Raw genomic sequence first — 19,969 nt, 5'->3', positions numbered from 1 at the left:
TTGAATCAAGCGCTGCCTGTTGACGCTGGGGAACCCTGAAGCTACCACTAACTCCAAATCAGGCTGTGGTTTCAGGGTTCCCTCAGTGCCCTGTGTCAATAGCTGCAGTGCAGAAGCCCCAAAAGAATCCAATGAACACACCATTTTGATGCCAAATGCTGACTATGATGCCAACTGAATTTAAAAAACTTTCAATGCATTTGTGCCTTATTCGCATCAAAGCACGAGCGTACATTTGATGCATCGGCTGCAACTACATCAGGTGCAACTTGCCCTTGGCGACCACATCAGTGCTGTAATTCCAGAGTGTTATGGCAGTAGGGAAAGAACACTCAAAATTGCAGTTTGCTTACAGCATTTGTGGTAGTAAATGTTATTTATTGGCTGCAGCATGAGAAGGGGAAATCAGTTTTAAGCAGTTTTTTTCGTAATGATCGGTATTTTGCGATTTTTTTCGTCGCCGTCGTGACTTTTTGTAAATTATCGCAACTTTTTCGTAGCCGTTACGAATTGCGCGAATTGTCGCGACTTTTTAGTAAATCAGCCCCTAAGGGAGATGGCCTTCCCATAATTCAGAACGTCCTGGATAACTGGTTTCTGGATAATGGATCCTATACCTGTAATCCAGGACCTCCTAAATGAGTGAAATAATGGAGTCATTGTGGATACAGTGCCCTTTCTACAATGAAGGCTGAGGCTATTAAACTACCTCTTTACAAGCAAAATTATGAAGCTAATAAACTTAAGATCCCAGCTTAGTTAAGACGTACATAAAACAATAAGTTACTTGTCTCTTCCCCTCCTCCTTCTTGCTTATTTTAAAAGTCATGTTCTTAGGTGCATTTGACTGTATTTTATTTGCAGTTGAGAGTATCCGGTCACCTTTTAGCTGTATTGACCTCAGTCTTAAAAGACCACCATAGGCAGCATGGGGAGCTTGATTGCCCCTCCTGGTTGCTTTGAACATGTAAATCAGAGATGTTGGAATTTATTCTGGCAATTGTCATTTTTTACTCAGTAAACTGTTACTAAAGGCTTTACATTTGAGCATTTATTTTCTTTTGTCCAATCTACATTGGGAAGTACAAATTTGGATAAAGTGCTGAGCAGCATTGCTGACTAACACTGAGCACTAACAGGAAACATACTGGCGTTTAACTGCTCAAAACAAACACATTGCAGGCAGGAAAGTCTTATGATTTGCAAAATAGATGTTGGGAATTCATCTGGATTCCCGAATTTGATCTATAATAAATCTGTCACTTAGTGCTTTTTACAGCGAGTCCAGAGTGCAAACTGTCAGTGTGTGGATAACAGCCAGGGTGGGATAAAGCTCAAGGCAGAGTGATCATAAAGTGGCATAATATGTATGAGCTATTATCAGGGTATTGTAATTGTTTCGTGCTATGGATCAATAGCATGATACAGTTAGGCTATCTTTACATTATGTTATACTGTAATGTGGCACTTATACTGTAATTTCACCCACTATGACCTACAGCACTTACATTTGCCCATTTGTGTCTGTTAGTTACCCCTCCCATATAGATTGTAAGCTCTACGGGGCAGGGACCTCCTTCATCTTGTGTTTCTGACTCTTATTGCAACTGCACCTTGTATTTATTGTATTTGTTGTAGAGGTATGGGATCCCTTATCCGGAAACCCGTTATCCAGAAAGTTCCAAATTACAGAATGCCTGTCTCCCATAGACTCCATTTTAATCAAATAATTCAGAATTTTAAAACTGATTTCCTTTTTCTCTGTAATAATAAAACAGTACCTTGTAATTGATCCCAACTAAGATATAAATAATCCTTACTGGATGCAAAACAATCCCATAGGGTTTAATTAATATTTTATTGATTCTTTAGTAGACTTAAGGTATGTGGATCCAAATTACAGAAAGACCCCTTATCTGGAATAGCCTTGGTCCCGAGCATTCTGGATAATGGGTCCCATACCTGTACTTTGCATTTATCCATTATCTTTTGTATTTATCCATTATCTTTAACCCCCTGTCTGTATTAATGAATTCTACTGTAAAGCGCTGCGTACATAAGTAGTGCTTTATAAATAAAGATATACATTATGTTGTATAGAGGGATACTCATTTGTAGCTGTAGCTTGATGGAAAGGATCCCCATGGGACACTGATTTCTATGCAGTTTCAATATATAGCACTAATAGGACTTTAAAAATCCTAACACTTTACAATAGGAAGGGATATTGCCTTTTATACAGGTATGGGATCTATCCACAATGCATGGGAACTGAGTTTTTCCATATTTTTTTTCCATAATTGGGACAACAATGTTACTAAAAAACATTTAAACATATGCTGGTTTTGCCCCCAGTATGGATCCATGCAGCTTAGTTACCATCAGTTTTGTTTTATTATTAAAGAGAAAAAGGGATTCTTTTTAGACAATTAGAATTATTTGCTTTAAATTGAGCCTGTGGGAGATGCCCTTCCAGTAATTCTGAGCTTTCTGGATTTTGGGTTTTCTAATAACATATATTCCATTCCTGTAATCAATAAACTTATTTAAGTCATGTGAAATGACCAATAAAAATAATTTCCATGGGGCTCTTTGTCACTGCTTATATAGCATGTTGTAACAAATGGAATCTATCTATCTATCTATCTATCTATCTATCTATCTATCTATCTATCATCTATCTGTCTGCCTATCTATTATCTATCATCTATCTATCTATCTATCTATCTATCTATCTATCTATCTATCTATCGATCTATCTATCTATCTATCTATCTATCTATCTATCTATCGATCGATCGATCTATCTATCTATCTATCTATCTATCTATCTATCTATCTATCAATCATCTATCTGTCTATCTATTATCTATCTATCTATCTATCTATCTATCTATCTATCTATCTATCTATCTATCTATCTGTCTGCCCAGTGCCCCTGCTGACAGAGCCTGTTGCTTCCACAATGAAGTAGCAGCTGATCAAGTAAAATGAATCTGAACGTGCCAACATAACTGTGCTTGTGCTTCTTTCCCACCTGAGGCACACAGTTTCAATGGAGCAGTGCCATTAAGACAGCATGTACCTCTGTAAATCACACAATACATCTTTAGTTCCAGAAGGAGTACACAACACGCTTGCTTAATTTGGTCGCTCACAGCAGTGTTTGGGAAAAGATAAATGTGCAATTGCAAATAAGCAAAAAACATGAATACATTTGAGAATGTATCCTAGTGGGTCTGTGTATGCCACAAGCTTGCTGAGGATTCTGGGAACTAATGTAAATGTACACCAGGCGGTCCCTTCTGTAGTTCTCTAATCTTGGCAGCAAGATATGCTGCATTTGCTGAGCCTGAACAACTAATCTGGATCCTAGTTTCATTAGACTTGAAATGCAGGGCTGCAGGATAGGACCTGTTACACACACAGGCAATAAATAAAACTGTAACTGTGAGTCTGAAGAAAACGACATTCCAGTGACTGTTCTTTTGTATTTTTATCCGTAAAAACCCAATTGGAAGCGCGTGTTCTATTTAATTCAAATTATTTTATCTATGAAAGGAACATGATAAATGGCAGACGTCAGGCACTAAACATGAAAAGTATGTTAAAGAGGCATGAAAGAGCTTTTACTCTGCACGTGTAACTGTACCACCAGGCACCTACAAGATTTAAGACCCTTCCTGCAAGTTAGATTCATAGCTCTACATACTGTAGCTTGCTGTAGCTAATAAACGCAAGATTCCAGCTTAGTTAAGAAGTGCATAAAAGCAACAAGCTTCATGTCTCTTCCCCACCTCTTTCTTGCTTATTTTTAAAGGCATGTTCTGAGGGGCATTTAACTGTATTTTATTTGCAGTGGAGTGTATTTGGTGACCTTTTAGCACTACTAACCGTAGCCTTATGGGTTGTGAGGGTTGCCAAAAAAGAGCCCAAATTCTGTTTTTCAGACTGGAAATTCACCTCTTCTTGTGCAGATATCGCAATGGCAACATTAGGAAGACCATTACAGAGAGTGTGGGGAGCATGATCACCCCACTTGGTTGCTTTGAATAGGTAAATTAGAGGTGTTCTTATTTTATACTGGCTCATAAGGAGTGGCCGGTGTCATCTAACTAATTCATTTACATTTAACATTTATTTGTTGCTCCAAAAATAACTGTAGAAACATTAGTAGGACTGGACATCAGCAAAAATGCCTACATACAGGCCAGAAGTAAAAATCTCATAGGCCAAGTGCCAAGAAAGCACAAAATGCGTAAGGCTGTTGTGGTACTAAACACTGTGGCTGACTAGCGCTGCTCAAAGCAAATACATTCTGATGACTGTCATAATTGAGCTTTGTTTCCAAGTTTGATCATAATATTTATGAGGTATTACCAGAGTATTGTAAGTGCATCTACTGTCTGAGTGCACCTCTGTGGCATCGCCATGGGCCTACAGAAGTATAGTTATTATGCGGTCAGGGCCAACTTTACAGTGCATAGGGGGATACTAATTTGAGACTGCAGCTATTGTTACTGCCTATGCTAAAACTGGGCTGGTACCAAGGTGATAGTTATAGAGTGTCATCATGTAAGCAATGATAGGGTCTGCTTTCTCTGCAGTTACAGTTTATTGGGCCCTAAAATTGTTTTGCTGTTTGACCCAGTAATTTTAATTATTCCACTGAGCCACAGGCTCCTGTTTTATGGAAAAACTTGTATAAAGGGAATACCCCCAATATAAAGTTCATGACAATAAAGAAAGTTCATGGCACTGTAAAGTGGTAAATTGTTTCATATAATACACACATTTATGTGAGTTATGTGACACAATTAGCACAATTGTAATTGATGATTTCACTAAGTAGCATTTATAGAATATATTTGACAGGTGTTATGCCATTTGTACATTCGAGGCATAATGAGGCTTATTCAGATGCTTCTAATGGGGTAACTGCACAGGGCCAGAGTTAAAGGATGCAGGGAATGTATGTGCCTAGGGTTGTGCCTCTTCAGTCTCCCCTAATTCTGGCCCTGCTGATGAGAACAGTGCTGAAAAACACCATGTTATGGCTTATGTCGCAGAGAGAGACTAGTCGCTGTGTGTTGTTGCTGTCGAGGGCCATAATGGACTATTCCGCTTTAGAAAACAATGATACCTATTTGGAATCAACTACAGGCAGCAAATACTAATGTCCAGTGTCACATGGACCTATGCAGAAAGCCTCTCCTGAGTAGTGATGTAGCGAACATCGCCGAAAATGTTCGCGAACCCGTTCGCGGACTTTCGCCAAAACTCGCGAATATTCGCAAACTTTGCGAACCCCATAGACTTCAATGGGAAGGCTAACTTTAAAACCTAGAAAAGCTATTTCTGGCCAGAGAACTGATTTTAAAGTTGTTTAAAGGGTGCCACGACCTGGACAGTGGCATGCAGGAGGAGGATCAAGGGCAAAAACTTCTCTGAAAAATACTTTGTAAAAAAAACGCCAAAAAAAACCGCAAGCTATTCCTATGTATATGCATAGACGATAAAACGAAGCGAAAAAACACGGCGGAAAAACCAAGGCGAAAAAACGCGGCGCCAAAAAAAAACGCGGCGAACCCAAAGTGGCGAACATCGGCAAAAGTCCGCGAATTAGTTCGCCGGCGAACAGTTCGCTACATCTCTACTCCTGAGACAGTGTCTGGCATACATACAAACCTGTAACCACTATAAGCTATGTTTCGTTTTAATTGCTAGAGATAGAGTGATAGATCGAGACATTTCTTCATTTGCATTTTTAAATGTTAAGTGTGTAAAGGCTGCTTGCCCAGTTTGCTTTCAGGAAAAGGTTATTTCTGGTCCCTTATCTTGCCCTGGGTGGGGACAGAAGCCTCTGCCTCCCTCAGAAACTCTGTGGGACGCTCCCTGCAGGGTGGGAATATATTTGTCTTCACTTCAGATCTGAACCTCAGCAGTTTCACTCTTGCTGAAGGAGGGGCAGGAAAACAGAACTATGAGCCAAGGGACCCAACGACAGATCAAAACATGTCCATGCTGAAGGGAAAATAATTCCTGTTTTATAACCTCAGTAATAAAGGCAAACTTTGGCAAAACAGGAAATAAAATGCAATAAAGCCGTATTTACATATATATTAAACCAATTTTTATAGTACTTATAGTACTTTGTGCCACAAAATGTCTTGATTTCTAAGCATTAAAGGGCAGTATACCACCTTGTTCAACATGAGTGTGACCATTGTTTTCATTACAAAACATTATCTATGGTTTTCTTGAGCTAAACAGAAAAACTGAAACCAGTGCACAGATATTCCCCCAGCATAATAAGCTTCTGCTAACAAAACAGTCACAAAGTGAGAAGGAAGGGGTTAAATACTGGTAATCTAATTATCTACCTTTCAAGGACCAAATATAGAGTAATTTCAGTTTTCCTGTATAGCTTAAAAAATAACAAGAACCATAGATACAGTAAGAATTGTATTTTTATAGGGATGTTACAGTGACCTCTGGATTATATCAGATGTCTGCAACCTTATTCTGTCCATATGTTAGCATTCTACTTCATTCTTTTGAAACCATTCATATGTAATATGAGCAGAACAGAATAGCCCTACTACAAATGATGCTTCTGAATACTGTATTTACTTAGATATTAGTATTAGACATATATTATACATGAAATTGTCTCCTGGTATAGGCCCTGCATTTATACATTTTTCTAAGCATTCTATTATGCGTTATGGGTCATTATGCATTAAATGGGCACTGTAATTATCCTGCAGTAGTGTATTGTATATGAGACTGACCATGGGATACTATGGAGGAATATATGTAGAAATTGTTTTTAATTAAATCAAATTTATATTTTCAATGAAATATAATTAAATATTAAGTGTACAGTGAGATATTAATTGCATTATTTAATAATGTGATCAAATTTGCAGTATTCCAAGTAAAATGGATCATACAACTGAAGCAATAAAGCTAAAATACATAAAGGGTGTACAAAGAACATTTAAAATCTAACTTAAGTATAAGGTTATGTCTCTACCTGATACACGTGTGGGATCTTTTATCTGGAAATCTGTTATCCAGAAAATTCCAAATTGCAAGAAGGCCATAGAGTTCATTTTAATCAAATAATTCACATTTTTAAAAATAACTTCCTTTTTCTCTGTAATAATAAAACAGTACCTTGTACTTAATGGTAATTTAGTTGTATTTAGTTAAATGATTTAAGTTTAAATTATTTTTAGCAGACTTAAGGTATAAAGATCCAAATCACAAAAAGATCCCTTATCCAGAAAGCAAACATTATAGATAATAGATATAGAATATACCTGTATCTAGGCAAAAATAAAAAATTTTGTGGTTTAAAAAGGTTACATCTACATATCCCCTTTAGATAATGGCCACTTTGGACTATCAAAATGTATCCCATTCACACATAAATAGAAACACACATTTACCGGCTGCACAGCCAGATGGCAATGGCAAGAATCCAGGGCCATGTTTCTGTACGGTTGTCCCAGGCCATCCTCTGACATTTCATTGGACAGCTGTGTCAGATGGTGAGGCTCTTTCTTCATCTCCTGGCCCGGGGGGCTTCTACCTACGTCAGTCCAACCTGCCCTGTTAAAGTGAAAGATACTCAGTTAATGCGCAGATTGTGAACCTTGCTCTGACCTAACATATTTATATATATATATCTATTTTATTTTTCACTCCTTGCTCTTGGATATGCCCTGCTGCATTATCAAAAGGTCAACTAAACCAAAGAAAACATTCAGCCATGTATATGTACTTGAGCAGAAACGCATGACAACCTAATTACAAATACATTATATTTTTAAAGGCTAAATAGCACATCAAATAGCAAACAGTGTTGGGCTCTCAATATAAATTGCAGAATCCTAAATTTTAATATTGTTTTGTGTATACGGGTATGGGATCCCTTATCCGGAAACCCGATATCGAGAAAGTTCTGAATTACAGAAAGGTCATCTCCCATAGACTCCATTATAAGCAAATAATTCTAATTTTAAAAAATGATTTCCTTTTTCTCTGTAATAATAAAACAGTGCCTTGTACTTGATCCCAACTGAGATATAATTAATCCTTACTGGAGGCAAAACAATCCTATTGGGTTTATTCAATATTTAAATGATTTTTAGCAGACTTAAGTTATGGAGATCCAAATTACAGAAAGACTACTTATCCGAAGCATTCTGGATAACAGGTCCCATACCTGTATTAAAAGAAATAGAAATGCCCTAAAATGTTTCCTTGTAATAGTTTACAGGGGTATTTTTCTGAGGAATTTTTTCATTAAGCATTCACACATTCCAACAAACCCACTGATTTATTACTTTTGCTAAAAAACATTATTACACAGAAATGCCTCAGATTAACACTTAGGGGCAAAGTGCCATTCCAGGATAATTCATGCTTAGCATGATGCTTTAAGCAAAACAATATTGAGACACTTACTTCCATATGTAATAAGCTCTAAATGTGCCCAGTAGCAGTAACACAGAGCAACCAATAAGATGTTTGCTTTTAAACAGGTGACCAGTAAATGCTGCCTGCTGATTGGTTGCTATGGGTTACAGCTCCTGAGCGAACTTTGTGCCTTTTATTACATAACCCCACAACACAAATATTTCTCTCTCACAAAAGCTATGAACTACTGGAACCTTTAACATTTTCAGCCTAAACTGAAATTATTCTACCTCATCTTTAATTTAAAGAATTCATAGATCCATAATTTTTTTTTTTGTTCTTGCTGCCTACCCTAAACTTTCCCTGTAATCAGATTAGTTTGTTTAAATAGAGATAATGAGCTTCTGCCTTCTATGGCTTATGGATATTCATTATGTGCTGGTAATTCATTAACTACACACAATTGCTCACAAGAACCAGGAACTTGGAAAATAAAAGCCATTTCAGGTTCTGTGTTTGCCCTGTTTAGCTCAAGAATAACAAAAACACTATTTGATTAAAACAATGCCAATGCTTGTATTCATTGTACATATTCCCCCTTAAAGGAAATCCACTGGCTTAACCAAAAGTTACTGAGCTCAGGGATGTTTAAAAAACAAGCAAAAGTGACACACCAGGACAGGAATATTCAGGAATAACTTTTGACTAAAGAAAATAGCAGACCCCTCAGCCATGTTAATTTCTCTTTTACTTTTATTGTATGTTGGAAAAAATGTTGCTATACGTAAAGACATTTTTTTCCTTGTGTGTTCCCATTTTTTTATTACTGATAATCCTCTTTGTTACATCTGGATATTACTTCTTGAAGCGAAAAGGGAAAAAACAAAAGAAAAGAAAAACAAGAGGAGAAGAAACGAAAAATTATGGCTGTATATATATAGTGCACTATTGTGGAGAGCAGTTGGTAAGCAATCTTTATCCTTAGGGTTTCCACCTTAATAGACCGGATCCCAGACAGCAGATGTGGATCAGGGAGAAATAATCTAACCCTGATGTATGTATGTATGTATAACTTTATTTATAAAGTGCCACAAGGATACGCAGCACTGTACAATCTTGCAAAATACAAAATTACACACAGGGAGGACAAGTGATATAATATATAAATACTATATATATATATATATATATATATATATATATATATATATATATATATAAATGCACAGGGAATAAGTGCCATGTGGTATGAGACACAGTAGGAAGGAGGTCCCTGCCCCGTAGAGCTTACAATCTAAGTGATACCCTTGTCACAACTGCGGTTCCTTCACTAAGGCAGCAAAGTCTGTAAAGTAGAATACTCCCAGCTATCTCTCCTGGTTGGAGCAAAGAAGCTGCTCTTACTAACTATAACTGACTATCTCACATTCCTATTTCAAAAGATATCCTCATTCACGAGGTCCCTGCTCCCCAACTTCACTAGAGGTGACGGCTTTCTCTAGGGCCGAGCACTTCTGGGCCATGTGGATCCCAGCCTTCCCGGAGCACCCCCGCACAGATCAACTGCTGAAGGCCAAGAAGGAAGATCCACCCATAACCAAATACTATATACCTATGTACCAATGATACATAATAAGCTAACAGCAAAATAGATACATGGCCATCTACGCAGTAACATTGAAACAAGGAAGTGGCAGGGTTTAAAACTATAGGGAATGTTAACTCTTTAGGTCCCTACACACACATATATATATGTGTATATATAAAAAATTTCTGCAACTACAGGTCTACCCTATAGGCATATATCCTCTTTCCCCACAGTCTCTGAAGCAAATGAATATGTCTGGCCTAGCATATTGAGATTAGTTGGTATGGGTTACTACTACTTCAGAGTAAAATAACCTGTTCTGTGAATCAACCTGTTTCCAAACTTTTATGATTCTATGGGGAAGAAAAATTTCCTGGAATATGTGATAGTCTCTATTTTCTACAAAGATAACAATAGTCCTATTTTGTTTTATAGTAGAGATTCTAAATATATGCTCACAAGTGAAAGTAATAAATACCCTTTTCTTAAAAGGACATTTACATTTACTGGATTGCTACATGGAGATACTTGTTGTTAATGTAGCTTGTTGTTAATGAGAGTGGAAGATATAAGGCTTAGCTAAGGCAGAGCAAACAAAACTACTGAACACTGTCAGTACATAAAGACATAAAATCTGAATAATGTGACAGAAAATGAACAGAGATAATAAAATGTGTAATTAAGTTATTGCTCCTTTTGTATTCTATCGCTGGCAGTAAGCGAGTCAAAAGTGCACCTTACAGCTGTTTATCGTAGGGTCACATTTCACCTCTCTGCCAGTAAGCCTGGAGGCTAGCCGCTGACAAGTTTTCTTTTCTACTGCTGGGAGGCCAGATGACAGAATATCTATCACAAGGATGGAGATACAGCTTCAGCCACAAGAGGAGGAGAAACCCAACACGTCTAACGTTTAGTAACATCTCACAAATGGCGCCCCTATTTACGGCTGTTTTGCTAACTGTGTGCAATTCTACTTTTTATTAAATGTGCACATCAAGCACACAAAATATAAAAATATTCCCAGAAACATGTTTCTGTTCTCATACAGCCATTGAAAGCCATTTGCCATTTAGTTGCATTGGAACTGCCCCCTGTGCACCAGACACTACAGCTATCACCCAGGAAGTGAGCATGGCCATGAGGTAACTGATTGCTAGCTCTAGAGTCCGTCAAAGGAGCACGTTTCCCATTCAAGTGAAGCTGTTTTGTACATTGAGCCCAAAGCCCTCTGTGATGTGAGAAGAAGCAACACCAATCCATTTAGCTAGATAAAGCCAAGGGGCTTACATCAGTGGTACTGTGGTCATTCTCAAAGAAGCAAACTATAGCTCTTAGGGCTGTGACAGACGGGGAGATAAGTTGCTGCGCGACAAACCTCCCTTGTCGCGGGCGACTAATCTCCCTGAAATACCATCCCAACAGCTAAAATCTAAATCGGCGGTGGGATGGCATACGTGGCGCTGCAATTTGCCGAAGTCGCGGAAGTTGCCTTGAGAGGAATTTACATTTTAGCCGGTGGGATGGCATTTGGGGGGATTAGTCGCCTGTGACAAGTGAGATTTGTCGTGCGGCGACTAATCTCCCCGTGTGTCACAGCCCTTAGAATGTTCAACAATCAAACAATGCATTATAGCTGCATTATAGCTGGACAGTGACTCCACTGATGACGGTACAGATACATTTCTCAATGAAACCTAGGAATAGGAACATATTTCCCCTTTAAATGTAATTTATCCTATCAATAATTCAATACACTCTACCAAAAGTACACAGTAACCACAGGTCCCCTAGGGCATGCCTACTGTACTAGTCGTGTGCTAAGCCTTAGCAATATTTACTAAGCTTATCAAAGGTTATATATGATAGACTGATAGATTGATTTTTATTTATTGAATTGAATGTGCCTATATACAGGTTTTTTGGCCTTATTCTCCGCTTTTCTTTTGCCAGGTTGTGGCTATTTTTTTCCAGTACAGGTATGGGATCCCTTATCCGGAAACCCGTTATCCAGAAAGCTCAGAATTACGGAATGCCTGTCTCCCATAGACTCCATTTTAATCAAATAATTCAGAATTTTAAAACTGATTTCCTTTTTCTCCATAGTAATAAAACAGTACCTTGTAATTGATCTCAACTAAGAGATAAATAATCCTTATTGGATGCAAAACAATCCCATAGGGTTTAATTAATGTTTTATTGATTCTTTAGTAGACTTAAGGTATGGAGATCCAAATTAGGGAAAGACCCCTTATCCGGAATACTCTTGGTCCTGAGCATTCTGGATTATGGGTCCTATACCTGTATATATTTTCTCCTGGTTTGAACCTTATTACTTATTTAAGGTATTATTTGGCTGCGGTACCTGGACCTATTCTCTTTTTTCTGTAACCCTTAGCAATATATCTACAAATATAACTACAACCCACATTAGTGCCTAATCTTAACACTTGCCTGTCCATACCACATGCCCATAGTGTAACATTTTGAGCAATGGCTTTGCTTATTGGATTTCTGCAGCCGATAGTCAATCACATTAAGTAACAGATATGTCATCTTTACTGAAACACAGCACTGCTAAACATGCCACCACTATATGACTATAATTATTGGGGCACCCAACATTTTACTCATTAGAAACACACTCAACCTAACTAACTTTTGGATTTTGATGTGAAAATAATAAATTAGAAATTCTACAGTTTCTACTGTTTAAACACTATGCAAGTTTAAAGATTAAAGTTTTAGATTAGAGGAACAGAGCTTCCATTTGAAGCAGTGTAGGTGGTTTTTCATGGTGAGGGCAGTGAGGTTGGGGAATGCCCTTCCTAGTGATGTGGTAATGGCAGATTCGGTTAAGGGGCCTGGATGAGTTCTTCAACAAGCATAGTATCCAAGGCTATTGTGATACTAAAATCTACGGTTAGTATTGATGTTGGTATATATGGTTTATGATGGACTCTGGTCTTTTTTCAACCCTATGTAACTATGAGTGCCAATCCATGTGGTGGATTCTCGACCTGCAGATTGGCCACATGTGGCATTACCCCAAAGAGACAATGCAAATAAAGGGAAGCAAAGCATAAAAAACAATGATAGATTGACAGCATAAACAATTATGTGACTATAGACTTGGGATGCAGGGTCAGACTGGGTCAGTGGGGCACCCGGAAACCTTGTGGGCCCTTGCCCGAGCCGCAATTCTCCTGCCTGAGGGGCCAAAGGTAAGTTTAAAGTACGCACACTCAGGGGAAAGGGTAGGGTGGGAGGCAGGGGTATTTGGCAACCCTGATGGGGGCCGCTGGGGCTGCGGCCCCGGTGGGCCCTGTACCCCCTAGTCAGACCCTGCCGGGATGGCTTATCTGGGGTGGCAATCAATGGAACAGATCAGAGGAAAATACAAAAATAAATGGGAAAACATGAAACATATTAGATATGGTTTTCAGAAGCGAACAAACCAAGGAGGCTGTTTGAGGAATTAAAGTACAACTATAATTTTTCTACAGATTTTCCATTGTTTTCTTAATCCATTATAGGGTACTAGTTACAATCTTCCACATACAAAATGAGGAAAAAGAGGTTTTCTTTTTTGCTTTCGGCTGTTGCACCTGCACTGATCTTAATCTCTCACATGAGAAATCCGGGTTTCCTTTCTTGAAATAAAGCGAGACATGTTGTAGCAGGCAAACAGATTGTACCACCCTGCCTTTGATGTTCTCTTTGCCTACTTAATGCTGAATATCATAGCAGTAAATAAAACATTAACTCTGTTCAAAACAATATGGCCTTCTCCGCCTGCCATATAACAGGGATATTTTCAGCCATGTTTTAGTAAAAGAACGCATAAAAGCCATGGGATAGAACTACATGGAGCTACAGTATTCCTCTTATTTCTGTTCCAGCAGTGCTAGCCTGGTGCAACTTGATACAGTGGAATTGTGCAGGAATATAAATAATATTAATAGGGTGGATCACCTTTAATGTAACTTTTAGTATACTATAGAATAGTTAATTCTAAGCAACTTTTCAATTGGTCTTAATTTTTTATTTTAATAGTTTTTGAGCCACCTTCTTCTGACTCTTTTTAGCTATCAGCCCCGGAAGCAAATAAACTATTGCTCAATTTTATTGTTATTGTTTCTTTGTATTACTTATCTTTCTAATCACTCCCTGGTTACTAAGATCATTTGAGCCCTAGCAACCAGATAGTTACTGAAATTCCAAGTTGGAGATCTGCTAAACAAAAAGTGAAATAAAAACAGAAATAGTAAATAATGAAGACCAGTAACAAATTGTATCAGGATAGAACTGTCTATATCATAAGGGTGAGGCGAACAACCACTTTAAATTATGTCTTCAGTGGATTTCCACAACAACAACAACAGGCAATGTCAACAGAGGCAGTAATTAAAGAGGTAGCTCACGTGGTTTTCATAGTTTTACATTTTTTTTAAAACCACAACTAAATTCATTTCCATGAATGTCAGTCATTTATCAAAACATCCGAATGAAAAAAAGCACAAACAGAAAAATATGCGAAAACCTTGACTTTTTCATATTGCCGTACAAAAGCAAGCGTCAAAAAACCCGAAAACCTCTGAAACAACGAAGCAAAGAAAAATCTTCCAGTTGTAAAAGAGATATTTACCATTGACTTCAATATGAACTCCACAGGTTTTTTGCATTTGGATTTGTCATGGGTTTGGCACACAATAAACTGGAAATCGAATTTTTTTTCCATGACAAAATATGGTTTTAGCACCAAAAAACCTGAACTAAAAAAAAGTAAATGCCCCCTTAACCTTTTCAAATTGTATTCCACACAAGAGGCTTTTATTTTCTTTCTGATTTCTATTTTTTACAGTTTGCCTAAAATGAATTCAAAACAAATTAGAGTCATTTTCCTCCCTGTCATATAAGCTCTGCAAGCATGGTCACTGTTTACTGATTTTATAAATTGTTATTAAGGTGTTAAAATCTGATACATACATTTATATGCCTCCCTACAACATTGGATAAATAGGGTTTTAACCCCTGGTTGTGTTTACCGCACATGAACCCACAACTGATACTTAAAAGTGGGGAAAGGTTAATGCATTTTAAAATAAATATTATATGTACCATATTGATTAGTAGTTACTATTTATTTGCAATTGAAAATTGTTTTCTTTCTCTTAAGGGTTTCAGTGCATATTCCAACATCATAGATCCAGTTTGTAGTACCTTAAATTGGCCTAGACCGGTTTTATTGGTAGTGTAACCTACATATCCGTTCAGCAACTTTTTCTCTCTAAGGAATTATACCTCATGAGAAAAAGGCTTGTGGCAGAAGCAACTCAGCATATAATACAGTGTTTAATGGAGGGGTGGGGTAAAACAAACAGCAAGAATTTTAACTTTTTCCCACATATTACCAGATAGCACTATACCACATTCTCTAAAATCATCCAAAGCAAAGCCAATTACAATGTACAATTACATACAACAGCAATTAGTTATGCCATAGGTTTCATTCTTATTATTCCTTATTTCAGGAGTCCCCAGTCGCTGGGCCATGGACCAGTACCGGGCCGTGAGCGGCTTTCAAGTGGGCCGCCTCAGTTCCTGCCTGCACTAAAAATGGAGGCGGCGCACATATAAAGGCATGATTTGAACGCTGTGCGTTCAAAGTTACGTGTCACGCATATAAAGACACCAATAGAGGCACAGATAAAGGGCGTGCCTAAATGTGCGTATGAACGCTGTGTGCGCACGTACCCCACCCCCCGCCGGTCCGTGGAAAAAAATTTCAGCTTGCAGCCAGCCGTGGTGAAAAAAAGGTTGGGGACCCCTGCCTTATTTTATATAGCACCAACATGTTCTCTAGCACTTTACTGATATTAAACATCATTCACATCAGCCCCTGCCCTAGTTGAGCTTACAACATAATGAGCTTATACATAATGAGGAGTCTTTTCAGCAGGCAGTTAGCCTTCTGTGTGTTCTGGGACTGTGGGAAGAAACCCACGAAATGAAGGAGAATACATACAGACATACAAAAGTGTCTGGGCTGGAATCATATCCAGGACCACAACAATCTCAGTTATTGCGCTACTGTTCTCACTATGAGATACTATCAAAAAGCAGAGGTGGAGAACACTGAATATTAAGGGAAGCTCCTATACTGCCATCTTTACAATGAGTAGCCATATCTTTATATAACAGATAGTAAAAATCTCACAATGATTATGAAGTGATTTATTAGAAAGATTTAGCCAAAGGATAGTAATTGTATTCTTACAAATTGCTTTTGCTAAAATATGAACGTAAAAATGCTTTAAAAACCCCTTTACACTCAACTGACACAAATTGATGTACCCTCATTGCCTTAGGCGAGCCACTTAAAGAAGCACTAAACACTACATTTTGTGCACTTAATTGTGCAGAGAACATCAGTTGAAAAAGAACATGGCAGGATCTGCAAACAAAAATAAGCTGGCTATAGAGGATTTGTTTGGATCTTTACTCACTTAGCTACTTTTGCCAGGACATGGTTGGCCTAACCAGGGTAATGTAAATGTTTTATTATGGGGTGGTCCCCATGGTGTAGCATGCAGAAAGGAAAGCCCTGGAGATATAAGCGCAGGGGCTGCATGACAAGGGATCCGAATAACCAGCAGCCAGATTACACTGGTTTATGTTTAGAGATTGGCAGAACCAGGTGCAACTGTGATTAGGTGTGAAGGAAAGAGTTAAGGCAGGAGAAGGCTGGCCTGGGGAGGGGCGGAGAAAGAGAGGGATGTGATGTCAGAAAAGAACTCACTTCCTTATCTTCTGAGCAGGTAGAAACATCCCACCCACCCTCCCTCTTTTTGCATATTTTGAGAAATGTCAGGAGTTTCTCTTCTTTTGGTTTTCATATTATCTATTAATAACTGAATGTGGAATTTTACCTGAATGCATTTTTATATTGTGCTTTCTGTATCTTTATATGGTATAAACTTGAGAGTCAGCTTTGTGTTTAATTCATGTTAACAACGATTTCTTGATCCAGGGACTGTTTCCGATCGCCCAGGGGGTCAGGAAGGAATTTTTTCCCTCTTGAGGCATAATTGGCACTAGCTTCAGGTTGGGTTTTTTGCCTTCCTCTGGATCAAAATAGTGGATATATGATAATATATTTTAAGTTTTATTTGTCACAGCAGCGGTAGGACCTTGCCACAGTACTGCACAGGTCATTTTAGCAGAGGGAGAAAGGAGGTTCTCCTGTGACTGCACGGTGGATTGATAGATACAGACGCTACTACTGCTTGTGCTAGGTGACAGCCTGCTTGGATTTCCTATCATCGAGACACTGCAGATCCAGGACCGGCAGCAGGGCTGCTGAACTTCTCTCATGGTTGGTAATGCAGCTCCTGCTGGTAGCAGAGTTTGGGGCCATCCTCTCTGTAGGTAGAGGCAGTCTAATACTCATTCAAGTCTTCAGCGAGGAACGGCAGAGCATAGTAGCGACCTCTTATGGAATTATGGCTTTAGAATATTGCCTTGGGTTAGGCTGGCAAGGTCCTATTTATTTGATAAAATGTGAATAAATGCTGTGGCCATTTTCTCCACCTCTGTCTCCTGGTGTTTCATTGAGATATGTAACAAGGGGGTTCAGTGGGGTGCCTCAAGGCGAAGGGTCAATTGAGGAGTCCCCTTGTCATGCATACATTAGCTTCTGTGATCCTCAGCGATAGGTAGAGAGTTTTAGAGGTATTAGGCCATTAAAGAAAATAATTTGATGCATGATGCAAACATAGTGCTCACCGTGGATTGGGTCAATGGGTTTCATGCCAGCAGACACCCATATAAATCTATGTACAATTTTATTTATATAGCTCTACTTATATACACAGTGCTGTACATTCTAGGCATTTATACAGACTCTGAATCCCCTGTGGTACCTGTGGTAGGGATCTTTTCATATTCTGTATTTTGATCAAACATGACAGGAGACTGTAGCTTGGGCTGTTTTTCATGGTTTGGGCTGGGTACCTTGGTTAAAGTAAACACTACAGAGTACAATAACATTTTAGACAAATCCATTCTTTCTGTTTTGTGGCAACAGTTAGGCCCCCTGTTTCAGCACAAGGCTCATTTTCAGCACAGAATGAACAACAGGAGGAACATAACTGGCCTGCACAGAGCCCTGACCTCAACCCAACTTAAAGTCTGTGGGATAAATTGAAGCTCTGATTGCAATCCAAGCCTGATCTCTCAGCATCACTGCCCAACTTCACTAATGCTCTTGCGGTTGGAAGCAAATCCCATCAATAATGTTCCAATAATAGAAGAGTAGCAACTGTTTGGGAATGAGATGATGGACAGGTATATCTACAGCTTTGTATAAGTATTTAGTTTCTGTGCTTTTGCTATTCTAACTGCCCAAAATAGATCAAAGCTACTTCTTAATTAAATACTGTTGTTATTGAATTTTCTTAATTGGTATCCTAATGTATAAGGACTTCCTCCTCTTTTTTTTCCTATTTTGGTCTCATAATCCTTTGAGTTTTTCATGTGTAATATAGCTGTATTGCAGGATTATCTTGTATACATTCTGGCTGCTCTGGGCCACCCACCTTTGCCCGCTCTATTTAGACCTACCTCATTACAGGCAACCAGCTATCCGTCTGGTATCTGTCTGGCTGCTCTGATAATAACATAACATAATAGAAAATACCATCTGCTAAGTTTATCTTTGAAGTGATGTGTTGCCTTTTAAATTGTAGAATGTAAGCTCTTATCCACTGTACTTCTTCTATATTCCATGACCCTTGCACTTAAATACAATGTAAGGCTTGTTAACAGCTCTGCATTAACTTGTTAGCAGTATAGAAATAAATGATGATTAAAATGACATCTTTAGTGGTTAAGTGAGTCGTATAATCTTGGTATCCACATAGCTAAAGGAGATTCCTAAATTGCCTTAAATGCCTTCGGGCATAGCAATCATCTTTGATGAAAGACTGTAGGTTGCTGTAAAAGCCTGTACAACTAACCTACCATTTTTGTCCAGTAAATAACAATGAAACTGCAGTATCGCTAACATGAGAGATGGGCATCATAAGCTTGTAAAGTCTGATTCACTGTCTGACACCATAGGGATAGGGTGGGTGAGAGGTGGGTAATCATCTCTATGCTAGTATCCCGGCACTTACAGAAATGTATTTTAGTTAGCTAGAGAGACAGACAGACAGACAGGTACACGTCTAACAAACAAAGTAGATGAAATAAGTAGATAAAACTGCTCCAGATAGTGAGAATGTTCTACCCATGGTACCTTTTGCTCAACATTAATATAAAGTTCTAGTCTAAGAAAAATTTTAATAGAATCCAAAACATTTGGTTTTACAGCAGGTCTGTATAGGATAAAGCAAGGAGTGGGACTGCCAAAGACTCCTGCACTTGGAGCAGGGACAGGAAAACTTTGGCACCAAAACACTTGATTGAGTGTCCAATGTGCTGTGGGGGCCGCCTGTCACTTCTCCGTGTACATCAGCCATGGAGCTTTCCATTCTTAACATCAGGACAGGTGACAGGTGGACAGGGGTGTTTAGTCCATCACTATTTTCTGCCAGGCAGCAGTCAAAATGCCCCATGTGCCATAAGTCAGTGGTTCTTTGATCTCCAGTATCACAATCCTGTAAGCCAATAATTTGTCCATAGAAGAAAGTAAGGGAGCTAATACAATAAACAAAACCAAAGGATTTTAGTCTATTTAAATTTTCTTTTCTTCCAAAACTTTAACAAAATTATGAGCAATTTAGTTCAGAACCATTAATCATGCTGCATTTTTAGCTATACAGACACCTAGGGGCAAATTCATGAAATCAAGAGTTCGAATCCTGAATTGGATAAATTCGGATTGGATACGAAAATTTTGAAGATCGCAAATATCACAAAAATGCTTACGAAAAAATCGTATTAGTCACG

At 38.4% G+C, this 19,969-nt stretch overlaps 1 protein-coding gene across 2 annotated transcripts in view; it reads right to left on the bottom strand.

Annotated features, from left to right (window-relative positions):
* The window catches only part of wnt10b (Wnt family member 10B), a 41,210-nt gene that overhangs the window by 13,633 nt on the left and 7,608 nt on the right, over positions 1 to 19,969 (bottom strand). Inside the window, exon 2 of one of the 2 annotated variants that reach the window (XM_012957324.3) lies at positions 7,452 to 7,620. Coding sequence is in view for 1 of the 2 variants with exons in the window: in NM_001079303.1 (NP_001072771.1) it covers positions 7,458 to 7,525 (68 nt within the window). In the remaining variant the exon portion in view is untranslated. The remainder of the gene's footprint in view (positions 1 to 7,451; positions 7,621 to 19,969) is intronic. The other variant, NM_001079303.1, reaches the window with a different exon arrangement.

This window comes from Xenopus tropicalis, chromosome 2 (genome assembly GCF_000004195.4).
Source record: "Xenopus tropicalis strain Nigerian chromosome 2, UCB_Xtro_10.0, whole genome shotgun sequence".
Classification (NCBI taxonomy): domain Eukaryota; kingdom Metazoa; phylum Chordata; class Amphibia; order Anura; family Pipidae; genus Xenopus; species Xenopus tropicalis.
The sequence above is the reverse complement of the archived record's forward strand: the minus strand, read 5'-3'. Positions and strand labels throughout refer to the sequence as shown.